Source organism: Oncorhynchus gorbuscha, linkage group LG23 (assembly GCF_021184085.1).
Source record: "Oncorhynchus gorbuscha isolate QuinsamMale2020 ecotype Even-year linkage group LG23, OgorEven_v1.0, whole genome shotgun sequence".
Lineage (NCBI taxonomy): Eukaryota > Metazoa > Chordata > Actinopteri > Salmoniformes > Salmonidae > Oncorhynchus > Oncorhynchus gorbuscha.
Window position 1 is genome coordinate 30,672,530 of NC_060195.1, and position 12,152 is coordinate 30,684,681.

The 12,152-nt window shown below is 42.1% G+C and overlaps 2 protein-coding genes and 1 pseudogene across 12 annotated transcripts in view; all 3 read right to left on the reverse strand.

Annotated features, from left to right (window-relative positions):
* LOC124011172 (protocadherin gamma-C5-like) overlaps positions 1–12,152 on the reverse strand; it is a 217,742-nt gene that overhangs the window by 87,139 nt on the left and 118,451 nt on the right. The window contains exon 1 of one of the 11 annotated variants that reach the window (XM_046324258.1): positions 5,582–8,142. The exons of the other annotated variants lie outside the window; for them this stretch is intronic. Within the exon in view, the coding sequence (XP_046180214.1) occupies positions 5,582–8,020 (2,439 nt within the window). The 5' untranslated portion in view covers positions 8,021–8,142. Of the gene's footprint in view, positions 1–5,581; positions 8,143–12,152 lie in introns of those variants that run through there. 11 annotated transcript variants of the gene reach the window in all.
* LOC124011538 lies at positions 185–2,773 on the reverse strand (annotated as a pseudogene).
* LOC124011539 (protocadherin gamma-A11-like) lies at positions 8,271–11,618 on the reverse strand. The gene is made up of 2 exons (XM_046324998.1): positions 9,025–11,618; positions 8,271–8,297 (listed from the first exon to the last, which is right to left on the reverse strand). Exons 1-2 carry the CDS (start codon positions 11,458–11,460, stop codon positions 8,271–8,273), a joined length of 2,463 nt encoding a protein of 820 aa, XP_046180954.1. The 5' UTR covers positions 11,461–11,618.

The following is a 12,152-nucleotide window of genomic DNA, read 5'->3' on the forward strand; positions in this document are numbered from 1 at the left end:
TTTGATTTGTTTAACATTTTTTTGGTTACTACATGATTCCATATGTGTTATTTCATAGTATTGATGTCTTCAATATTATTCTACAATGTAGAAAATAGTTTTTTTTTTTACTTTTAAAAAACTTGAATGAGTAGGTGTGTCCAAACTTTGGACTGGTACTGTATAAATAGAAATAGATAACATGTTAGGAGTACAAAATTAAGAATAAAATATCACAGACCTCTAAAGTCGAGTCTGGTTCATCCAGGATGTTATTTTCACTCTGCATCCGCTGCATCGTCCCTGTAGAACTGGGGTCCATTATCAGTACGTTCTGACTACAGGGTCTGACGAACTTACAGTCACTCTCTGGAGTCAGTCGTCCTGCACACCTCGTAATTGTACACGTGCTGTAGAGTTCCTGTCCCCAAGGTGTCTGCGTAACGCGGTGGATAATACGGAATAACCGGGAGATTGGAATGATAGAGGACGCGAGACTGTCTCCATCTGTATATTTTCACTGATATAATAACCACTAAACATGTGATGAACAGAAATGAGACAACAGCCAAAGCCAAGACTAAGTAAAAAGTCAGGTTGTCATTGTACTCCTTGTCGTGCGTAAAGTCAGTGAACTCAGAGAGCACTTCAGGGAAGCTGTCCGCCACCGCCACGTTAACATTGACTGTAGCTGAACGAGAGGGCTGCCCGTTGTCCTCCACTACAACAGTGAGCCTTTGTTTCACAGCATCTTTATCAGTGACTTGGCGTATAGTTCTTATTTCTCCATTCTGTAAGCCCACTTCAAACAGCGCCCTGTCTGTCGCTTTCTGCAGTTTATACGAGAGCCAGGCATTCTGTCCAGAGTCCACATCAACAGCCACCACTTTAGTGACAAGATATCCCACATCTGCTGAAGGAGGCACCATTTCAGCCACCAGAGAGCTGCTAGTCTGGACTGGATACAGAACCTGAGGCGTGTTGTCATTCTGGTCCTGGATCAATATTTTCACAGTCACATTGCTACTGAGAGGAGGAGAGCCTCCATCCTGCGCTTTTACGCGGAACTGGAAATCCTTGATCTGCTCGTAGTCAAAAGAGCGCACTGAATGGATGACTCCACTATCAGCACTAACGGACACATATGATGAGACAGGCACTCCGTTAACCGAGGAATCCTCCAGTATGTAAGAAACACGGGCATTCTGGTTCCAGTCAGCGTCTCTGGCTTTCACTGTGAATATAGAGAGGCCCGGTGTGTTGTTCTCTATAATGTAGGCCTCATATGAGCTCCTCTCAAAGACAGGCGCGTTGTCATTCACATCTGATATCTGTAAGGTGAGAGTGACGCTGCTGGAGAGCGAGGGCAGTCCCTCATCTGAGCACGTCACAGTGATGTTATACTCAGAGGCTCTCTCTCGGTCCAAGTCACTGTCTGTTACTAGACTATAGAAGCCATTAGATGTAGATTTAATGGTAAAGGGAATATTTTCAGTTAAAACACAGTCCACCACTCCGTTATTATCAGAGTCTGGGTCGTGGACGCTCATTACAGCTATGACTGTCTGATAGGGGGAATTTTCTGGTATCGATTTAGAAGTTGACATCAAATCAATTAATGGTTTATTGTCGTTAACGTCGATAATGTCCACTATCAGTTTACTGGAATCTGTAAGACCCCCTTGATCTTTCGCTTTCACGTCTATTTGATAATGTTTTGCGGTTTCATAGTCGACTTCATTTATCAAATGCACTTCGCCATTACTCTCATTTATTTCAAATAGATCCAAAATACCAATTGTGCTGCTTGATATAGAATATGTGACTAAACCATTTGATCCATGATCTCTGTCGGTGGCTCTAACTGTAGTTAACAAAGTGCCGCTCTTCGAATTTTCGATTAAACTGGCTTTATATACTGCCTGTGTAAAAACCGGAGCATTGTCGTTTGCATCCAACACATTGACATGAATCTGCACTGTCCCAGACATATGAGGCTCTCCACCATCGAGGGCAGTTAACACTAAAGATATCTGCTCCTGTTTCTCTCGATCTAAAGGCTTCTGTAAAACCATCTCTACCTTTTTGATTCCATCAGCCTGACCTTGTAGCTTTAAAACAAAATTATCGGTTGGATTAAGCGAATAGGTTTGGAGTCCATTTAATCCAATATCAGAATCAAAAGCTCTCTCCAAGACGAATTTTGCCCCCGTGATAGCGGACTCGCTTATCTCAAATTTCATATCGTGCATTTGAAAAACTGGAGCATTATCATTGATATCGGTAATCTCAACAGTAACCCGATAAAATTCTATTGGGTTCTCCATAATTATCTGAAAATGCAATGCGCAAGGCGTCGTCTGTCTGCACAACGCCTCACGGTCTATTCTCTGTTTGACAAGGAGGACTCCCCTTTCTTTATTCAGCTCGATGTATTCCGCGCTGTTCCCAACGTGTATGCGAGCATTGCCAGATTTCAGTCTTTTGATATCTAACCCCAAATCCTGCGCTATGTTACCGACTAAAGAGCCTTCCGCCATTTCCTCAGGAATGGAGTAACTGGCCTGCCCGTGTACTGAACTGAGAGAGAGGACCGAGATAAACAACAGTACTTGCCGTTTCATTGTTCTGTCAGTCATGTTTCCTTCACCATGTAACAACAAGTACGTTATAATCCGTAAAAAAACTCAGGGAGATTCCATTCGTTTCCAGTTAAAAACATCAAATGTAAAATATTTAAAATCGGTAATTCCGGAACAAAATAATCTCAGCTCTGTGTCCCTGTGCTTAGTGTTCTCTGTAACCCGGACTGTGCGCTCTGCATACGGCTCTTTCTCTCTCTAATATATCTGCATGATGGGGGAGGTACTGCTGCAAATCCGCTCTAAAACTACAACACACTGACCAACAGCGTCCCTTTGAGTTCAATCTACTGAACAACAGATACACTTCAAAAAGAAACACTTTCCAACATATCTGGGAAGGTTTGCGTCTTCAAGAACAGACCTACCGTGCTTTACCCAACACAATTCACAAAGGAAACACCGCGTCTTTTTTCATTAGAAAAGATAACAAATATATTAGGTATTGGCTATCGGCTCTGCTCCTTCAGGGCAGCTCACAGCCAGAGCAACGCCTCAAATTAACATGAGAAAACTACAGGCATTGAGCATGGTATGCTATACCAATATCCCCACTGAACACAAACAGAGCCAGACAGGTGGAGGCTGGGTGGTGATGGGAAAACACTAAACAGCAAGCATAGCGAATAACGGGGAGTTACAGCAGCAGCGGCAGCAGCAAAAGACACCAGCGCATAATTTGCGCGCGTAATCCAGCATCGAGGATGCGTGCGCAGAACTGGTCAACTGAAATAGACTATCATGTTAAAAGTAGAGTGTGAATCCACTTGGTGCAATCTCAGCTGATGCGATGAGCTGATGCCAGCACTCGGGTTTCCCTTCTCAACCGGCTTCGCTTTATTCATCCAGGCTGTATCAACATCTAGGCCAATGTGTGAAGGACTGATGTAAAGCATGATGCCAGAAGCACGTTGACAATAAATGTCATTCCAAATACATGTAGCAAAAAGCTATAGATTGTGACAGAAAGGAACTTTCGCTAATTTAAACCCAGCATTATGGTATTTATAAATAGTCCTTCAGAAAGTATTCACACCCCCTGACTTTTTCCAAATGTTGTTATGTTACAGCCTGAATTACACATGGATTAAATTGATATTGTTTTTTACTGGCCTACACACACAATAGCCCATAATGTCAAAGTGAAATTATGTTTTTAGACATTTTTATAAATTAATTTAAAAAATCAAAAGCTGAAATGTCTTGAGTCAATAACTATTCAAACCCTTTGTTATGGACCCTTTGTCGAGCAGTGACAAGGAGGGGGGGGGGGTATTCGATACCTCTTAGAGCATGGTGATGTTATTAATTACACTTTGGATGGTGTACACCCAGTCACTACAAAGATACAGGCGTCCTTCCTAACTCAACGTGCTTCTGTCAACGTGCTTCTGGCATCATGCTTTACATCAGTCCTTCACACATTGGAGAGGAGGGAAACCACTCAGGGATTTCACAATGAGGCCAATGGCGACATTATAACAGTTACAGAGTTTAACGGCTTGTGATAGGAGAACACCGAGATGGATCACCAACATAGTAGTTACTCCACAATACTAACCTATTTGACAGAGTGAAAAGAAGGAAGCCTGTACAGAATAAAAATATTTGAAAACATGCATCCTGTTCGCAACAAGTAATTCACTTTATGTACTGAATACAAAGTGTTTGTCACGTTCTGACCTTACTTCCTTTCTTTTGTCTTTCGTTTTAGTATGGTCAGGGCGTGAGTTGGGTGGGTTGTCTATGTTAGTTTTTCTATGATGTTCTATTTCTGTGTTTGGCCTGGTATGGGTCTCAATCAGAGGCAGCTGTCAATCATTGTCCCTGATTGAGAACCATATTTAGGTAGCCTGTTTTCAATTGTGTTTTGTGGGTGGTTGTTTTCTGTCTGTGTGTCTGCACCAGAAATAACTGTTTCTGTTGTTGTCTTTGTTGTTTTGTTATTCAGTGTTCAGTTTACATTAAAAAAGATGAACACGTACCACGCTGCGTATTGGTACTCACCTTCTTCCCAAGACAGTCGTTACAGCGTTATGTTTGGGGCAAATCCTTTCACAACACATCACTGAGTACCACACTTATTAATATTTCCAAGCATGGTGGTGGCTGCATCATGTTATGGGTATGCTTGTGATCGGCAAGGACTAGGAGTTCTTTAGGATAAAAATAAATGGAATAGAGCAAAGCACAGCCATAATCCTAGAGTAAAACCTGGTTCAGTTTGCTTTCCAAAATACACTGGGAGATAAATTCACCTCTCAGCAGGACAATAACCTAAAATACAAGGCCAAATATCACATTAAAGATAAATGTACAAATATTATACAATCCAGGTGTGCAATGCCCTTAGAGACTTACCCAGAAAGACTTACAGCTGAAACAACTGCCAAAAAAGATTCTAAAATGTATTGACTCAGGAGAGCGAATGCCTATATACATTAGCCATTTCTGTATTTCATTATCAATATATTTGCAAACACTTATAAAAACATGTATTCACTTTGTCATTATGGGGTATTGTGTGTAAATGGTGAGACAGAAATACAAATGTAATCCATTTAGGATTCAGGCTGTAACAACAAAATGTGGAATAAGTCAAGGGGTATGAAACAGTTTCTTAAGAAACTGTAAGATTATTTAATCGAATTACTATTAGAGAAAATGTTTGCCTCAGTTTTACTACTGTAAAGGCTATGTTCAGAACAATTCAAACTTTACTATGGTGCATGGTTCATTCAAATACAGCCTCTTTGCTGGAACCAACACAGAACCGCTGTCCATGACATTGGTGCTGAAACGCCTACATGTCAATAGAAAATAATACTACTTATGACCATGGAAAGTTCCCATGGAAAGTTCCCTGGAATACATAGTGGATTAAAGTGAATGATGCATTTACAAATACAGCTGAAAGAAATATAGTTTTGGGGAAAATAATTATGATTCAAATAACAAACCTCTAGTGGGGAGTCTGGTTCATCCAGGATGTTATTTTCACTCTGCATCCGCTGCATCGTCCCTGTAGAACTGGGGTCCATTATCAGTACGTTCTGACTACAGGGTCTGACGAACTTACAGTCACTCTTTCTGGAGTCAGTCGTCCTGCACACCTCGTAATTGTACACGTGCTGTAGAGTTCCTGTCCCCAAAGTGTCTGCGTAACGCGGTGGATAATACGGAATAACCGGGAGATTGGAATGATAGAGGACGCGAGACTGTCTCCATCTGTATATTTTCACTGATATAATAACCACTAAAAATGTGATGAACAGAAATGAGACTACAGCCAAAGCCAAGACTAAGTAAAAAGTCAGGTTGTCATTGTACTCCTTGTCGTGCGTAAAGTCAGTGAACTCCGAGAGCACTTCAGGGAAGCTGTCCGCCACCGCCACGTTAACATTGACTGTAGCTGAACGAGAGGGCTGCCCGTTGTCCTCCACTACAACAGTGAGTCTTTGTTTCACAGCATCTTTATCAGTGACTTGGCGTACAGTTCTTATTTCTCCATTCTGTAAACCCACTTCAAACAGCGCCCTGTCTGTCGCTTTCTGCAGTTTATACGAGAGCCAGGCATTCTGTCCAGAGTCCACATCAACAGCCACCACTTTAGTAACAAGATAGCCCACATCTGCTGAACGAGGCACCATTTCAGCCACCAGAGAGCTACTAGTCTGGACTGGATACAGAACCTGAGGCGCGTTGTCGTTCTGATCTTGTATGAAGATGTTGACACTCACATTACTACTGAGGGGAGGAGAGCCTCCGTCTTGCGCCTTAACCATGAGTGTAAGCTGTTTAATTTGTTCATAATCAAAGGAACGAACCGCATGTAAAACTCCAGTTTCAGAGTTAATAGATATATAAGTAGAGACTGGAGTTCCACTGATCTGCGTGTCCTCCAAGAGGTACGAGATTCTAGCGTTCTGATTCCAGTCAGAGTCCCGCGCGCTGACAGTAAATATGGACATTCCAGGAGAGTTATTCTCTGTGACGTAGGCAGAGTAGGTGCCTTTATCGAACAATGGGGCGTTGTCGTTTACATCAGAGATTCTCAGGTGTATTGTTCTAACGCTAGAGAGTGGAGGCGAACCAGAATCTCTCGCTGTTATGGTTATATTGTATTCTGCCATCTTTTCTCGATCAAAACCAGAGTCAGTGATCAAATTATAATAATATGTCAATGAGGATTTGATCTGAAATGGGAGTGTTTTGTCTACTGAACAGCTAACCTGTCCGTTTCTCTCTGAATCAGCATCTTTAACGTTTATAACGGCTACCGTGGTTCCAGGAGGAGCATCTTCAGACACAGGGCTGGAGAAAGACATGACGTTTATAACAGGTGCGTTGTCATTTATGTCAACTATTTCTATGACAACTTTACCAATATCTGTCAAACCACCTTGGTCTTTAGCCTCAACTCTAATTTCATATTTCTTGTCTTTTTCAAAATCTATCTGTCCAGCTACAGATATTTTGCCTGTTGTCCTGTCAATGTCAAATAAATCAGCCAAGTTGCCTTTCAAATTTGAAAAAGAATAGGTCAGTAACCCATTCGAAAAACTGTCTGCATCGCTGGCATTTACGGTGGCAATATATGTGCCTTTCTGTGCGTTTTCCATTACAGTAGCTCTGTACACTGACTGGTTAAACACAGGCGCATTGTCATTGGCATCTAAGACAGTGATCTCTATATTTACTGTGCCAGATCTCTGCGGATTTCCACCGTCTACAGCGATTAGCTTTAGAGAGAGACGAGGACGCTCCTCTCGATCTAACGGTTTCTGCAGGACCATCTCTGCATATTTGCTACCGTCTGCGTTAGAATGCTGTTTCAATACAAAATGATCATTAGGAGTGAAGACATAATCTTGTAGACCATTAACTCCCACATCCGGATCCTCTGCACTCTCTAATACAAAACGAGATCCAAGAGCGACGGATTCGCTGATTTCAAATGTACTGTGATTGTTCTTGAAGAGAGGAGCATGGTCGTTAACATCCAATATTTCCACTGTAACACGATGTAATTCAATTGGATTTTCTAAAATAATTTCAAAGCTAAAGCTACACGGTGTGACGTCCCCACAAAGCTGCTCTCGGTCTATTCTCTCACTCACGACTAGAACCCCTTTGTCTGTCTTCAGCTCTGTGTACTGAATGCTTTCTCCGGTCACGATACGGGCTCGGCCCGCTCTGAGCCTTTTCAAATCTAACCCCAGGTCTTGAGCTACGTTACCGATAAAAGAACCTTTCTTCATCTCTTCTGGTATGGAATACCGGATTTGACCACTGACAATATGACTGAAATACGGAATAAATATAAGTACTTGCCATCGCAGTCCACAACACAAACGCCATTTTGCGCATTTAGGTTGAAGGAATCCGTCAGATGCCATAGCCAACGAATAAAAAAATCCAGCACGAATATTCCTTATACTGGACCGAGAGAAACGGTGAGGAAATACCAGTCGATGTTTCGCTTTATTCCAAACTATTTTCACTATCCCTTTCGTATATATTGATCAGAGCGAATGTCTCTCTGTCGTGCCAAGCCTCGTATGATGCGCAGTCTCTCCCTCTCCTCTGGCAGAGCGCTGTGATAGGGGAGGGGACTCTGCTGGCTGACAACACTGCACAGAAATAATTTCACTGATCAACAGCGGCCCTCAGAGTCTGAAACACGGACATCACAAAACACTTGAAAATCGAAAACCATTCAGAAATAATTTAACACCACACAGCATTATTATCTTTCCAAACGGATCCATATACAAAACACTTCACATTCTGCAAACTACATAAATGCAACGTTCATCACTACAACTCAAAACATGACAATTGCATAGCCAACTAAAGAATCCCACTATCCCGTCAAACTCAGAATGGATCGTGCAAAAACAATAATTCCATGGTACAGCCGTCCAAACCATGGCTCAACATTACAAACCAATACTTATGCATGTTGACAGTAATATTTTTCGTTAAGGCAAAAATCTATAGCGACATTCAATACACAGAGGTACGAAGAAAGGATTATACACAGTGTGACGACAGCCCTCTGCTGCTATGAAGACACAAGTGTCGCTGTCCACACAGGGTGGTGCTGAAGCAACATTGCAACACTAGAGAGTTACAAATCAATCACAAGCACTAACGCTCAGTTCGAAATAGTCTACATATTTAAAAACACAGCACACATACAACACGAACCTAAAACGTTTTATAGGTTACTAAAACAATACGTAATCCAAGATTTACTGCTATAAAATAGAGAAGCGGGAGAAACCCATCTACTGAGGATCCAGGGTAAAACAGTTGAGAAAAAGTTATACAAACAAACTTATTGTAAAGATGTACTGCAACTAAATGAGCTACTTTATTTAAACTCCAAGAAACTCACCTCTAGTGGGGAGTCCGGTTCATCCAGGATGTTATTTTCACTCTGCATCCGCTGCATCGTCCCTGTAGAACTGGGGTCCATTATCAGTACGTTCTGACTACAGGGTCTGACGAATTTACAGTCACTCTTTCTGGAGTCAGTCGTCCTGCACACCTCGTAATTGTACACGTGCTGTAGAGTTCCTGTCCCCAAAGTGTCTGCGTAACGCGGTGGATAATACGGAATAACCGGGAGATTGGAATGATAGAGGACGCGAGACTGTCTCCATCTGTATATTTTCACTGATATAATAACCACTAAACATGTGATGAACAGAAATGAGACTACAGCCAAAGCCAAGACTAAGTAAAAAGTCAGGTTGTCATTGTACTCCTTGTCGTGCGTAAAGTCAGTGAACTCCGAGAGCACTTCAGGGAAGCTGTCCGCCACCGCCACGTTAACATTGACTGTAGCTGAACGAGATGGCTGCCCGTTGTCCTCCACTACAACAGTGAGCCTTTGTTTCACAGCATCTTTATCAGTGACTTGGCGTACAGTTCTTATTTCTCCATTCTGTAAGCCCACTTCAAACAGCGCCCTGTCTGTCGCTTTCTGCAGTTTATACGAGAGCCAGGCATTCTGTCCAGAGTCTACATCAACAGCCACCACTTTAGTAACAAGATAGCCCACATCTGCTGAACGAGGCACCATTTCAGCCACCAGAGAGTTACTAGTCTGGACTGGGTACAGAACCTGAGGCGCGTTGTCGTTCTGATCTTGTATGAAGATGTTGACAGTGGCATTACTACTGAGTGGAGGAGAGCCTCCGTCTTGCGCCTTAACCATAAGTTTAAACTCTTTAATTTGTTCATAATCAAAGGAACAAACCGCATGTAAAATTCCAGTTTCAGAGTTAATAGATATATAAGTAGAGACTGGAGTTCCACTGATCTGCGTGTCCTCCAAGAGGTACGAGATTCTAGCGTTCTGATTCCAGTCAGAGTCCCGCGCGCTGACAGTAAATATGGACATTCCAGGAGAGTTATTCTCTGTGACGTAAGTCGAGTATGAGCCCTGATGAAACAATGGAGCATTGTCATTTACGTCAGATATTCTAAGGTGTAATGTCCTGGTGCTAGAGAGTGGAGGCGAACCAGAATCTGTCGCTGTTATGGTGATGTTGTATTCCGGTGTCGTTTCTCTGTCTAAAGCTACGTCTGAGATCAAATTATAATAACTACTTAACGACGACTGAATTTTAAATGGAAGGTTAGTATTTATAGAGCATGTAATCTGTCCATTTCTCTCTGAATCAGCATCATTAACATTTATAATAGCAATAGTGGTGCCAGGAGGAGCATCTTCAGACACAAGGCTAGAGAAGGACATGACGTTTATAACTGGTGCGTTGTCATTAACATCAACAACTTCAATGACAACTTCACTTGAGTCAGTTAAACCACCTTGATCCTTCACCTCTACCCTGATTTCAAATTTCTTATCTTTCTCGTAATCTATTTCCCCCGCAACTGATATAGTGCCTGTTTTTTCGTCTATATTGAAAATGTCAGCTAAATGTTTTTTGAGGTTGGAGAAAGAATACGCAACATCACCGTTTGATCCACTGTCGGCATCGCTGGCATTTATTGTTGTGATATAGGTCCCTTTTGAAGCGTCTTCCATTACAGAAGCCCTGTACACTGACTGGTTAAACACAGGCGCATTGTCATTAGCATCTAGGACAGTTATCTCTATATTTACTGTGCCAGATCTCTGCGGATTTCCACCATCTACAGCGATTAGCTTTAAAGAGAGACGAGGATGCTCCTCTCTATCTAACGGTTTCTGAAGAACCATTTCAGCATATTTACTACCGTCCGGTTTCGCGTGTTGTTTTAAAACATAATTATCATTCGTGGTTAAGAAGTAATTCTGCAGAGCGTTTAACCCCACATCAGGATCCTCGGCACTCGCCAACGTAAAACGGGAGCCTAAGGTAGCGGACTCGCTAATTTCAAATTGTATATCTCTCTTTGAAAAAGCAGGGGCATGGTCATTTACATCTATAATTTCTACAGTCACGCGGTGTAGCTCCATCGGATGTTCTAGAATGATTTCGAAGCTGAAGCTACACGGTGTGACGTCGCCACAAAGCTGCTCTCGGTCTATTCTCTCACTCACGACTAGAATCCCTTTGTCTGTCTTCAGCTCTGTGTACTGAATGCTTTCTCCGGATACGATACGGGCCCGGCCCGCTCTGAGCCTTTTCAAATCTAACCCCAGGTCTTGAGCTACGTTACCGATAAGAGAACCTTTCTTCATCTCCTCTGGAATGGAATACCGTATTTGGCCACTGACAATATGACAGAATGACAGGAGAAAAATAAATACTTGCCACCGCAGTCCACATAAACGCCATCTTACGCATATAGGTTGAAGGAATCCTTCAGAAGCCATATCCAAGAATACAACAAATCCAATACAAATAGCCCTTATACCAGATCCTGAAACGGCGAGTTAATGGGAGATTAATAAACGATATATTATCTTAATCCAGGGTTTTTTAACCGTTCTATTGTATTTGTAATCTACATGTACCAGAACAAGTGTGTCTCTTCCGCGCCCCACCTCGTATGAAGCGCAGAGCCTCTCCCTCTCCTCTGATAAAGCGCAGTTATAGGGGAGGGGACGCCACTGACTGACAACACTGGACAGAAATTATTTCACTGATCAACAGCGGCCCTTAGAGTCCACGACATGAACATCAGATTAAATGTGAACATAAATCGCTTCAGAAAAAAATGCAAAATACTTTACAGCTATACTTTTTCAAATGTATATTCAATCAAGTGCAAAGTGATATCTAAATAAATCACCGTTCAATTACTAGAATATTATGATCAGCAGGGAGCATAGTAATCATAAGTTACTAAAACATGTCCTATCCTCTCAGTCATAGAATGGATCGTGCGTAAAAACATGGCCATGTGTCCGCAGTCCAAACCATGACTGAAAATACAGTCAAATACCTTTCTAGAGAGTTATTTTGTTCCGATTGCATGGGCTACACAAGGCTGAAACTCTATAGAAACTTTTCATCAATACACAGCAGTTCAACAATGGATACTTTGTGTGAGAGAGCGGAGCAA

Bases quoted from the DNA above. Each gene is read 5' to 3' on its own strand.
- LOC124011539 (XM_046324998.1), bottom strand. From the start codon at position 11,460: ATGGCTTCTGAAGGATTCCTTCAACCTATATGCGTAAGATGGCGTTTA. The intron at 8,298-9,024 runs GTGAGTTTCTTG...TCCGTGTTTCAG, and splicing joins AACCGGACTCCCCACTAGAG to ACTCTGAGGGCCGCTGTTGA.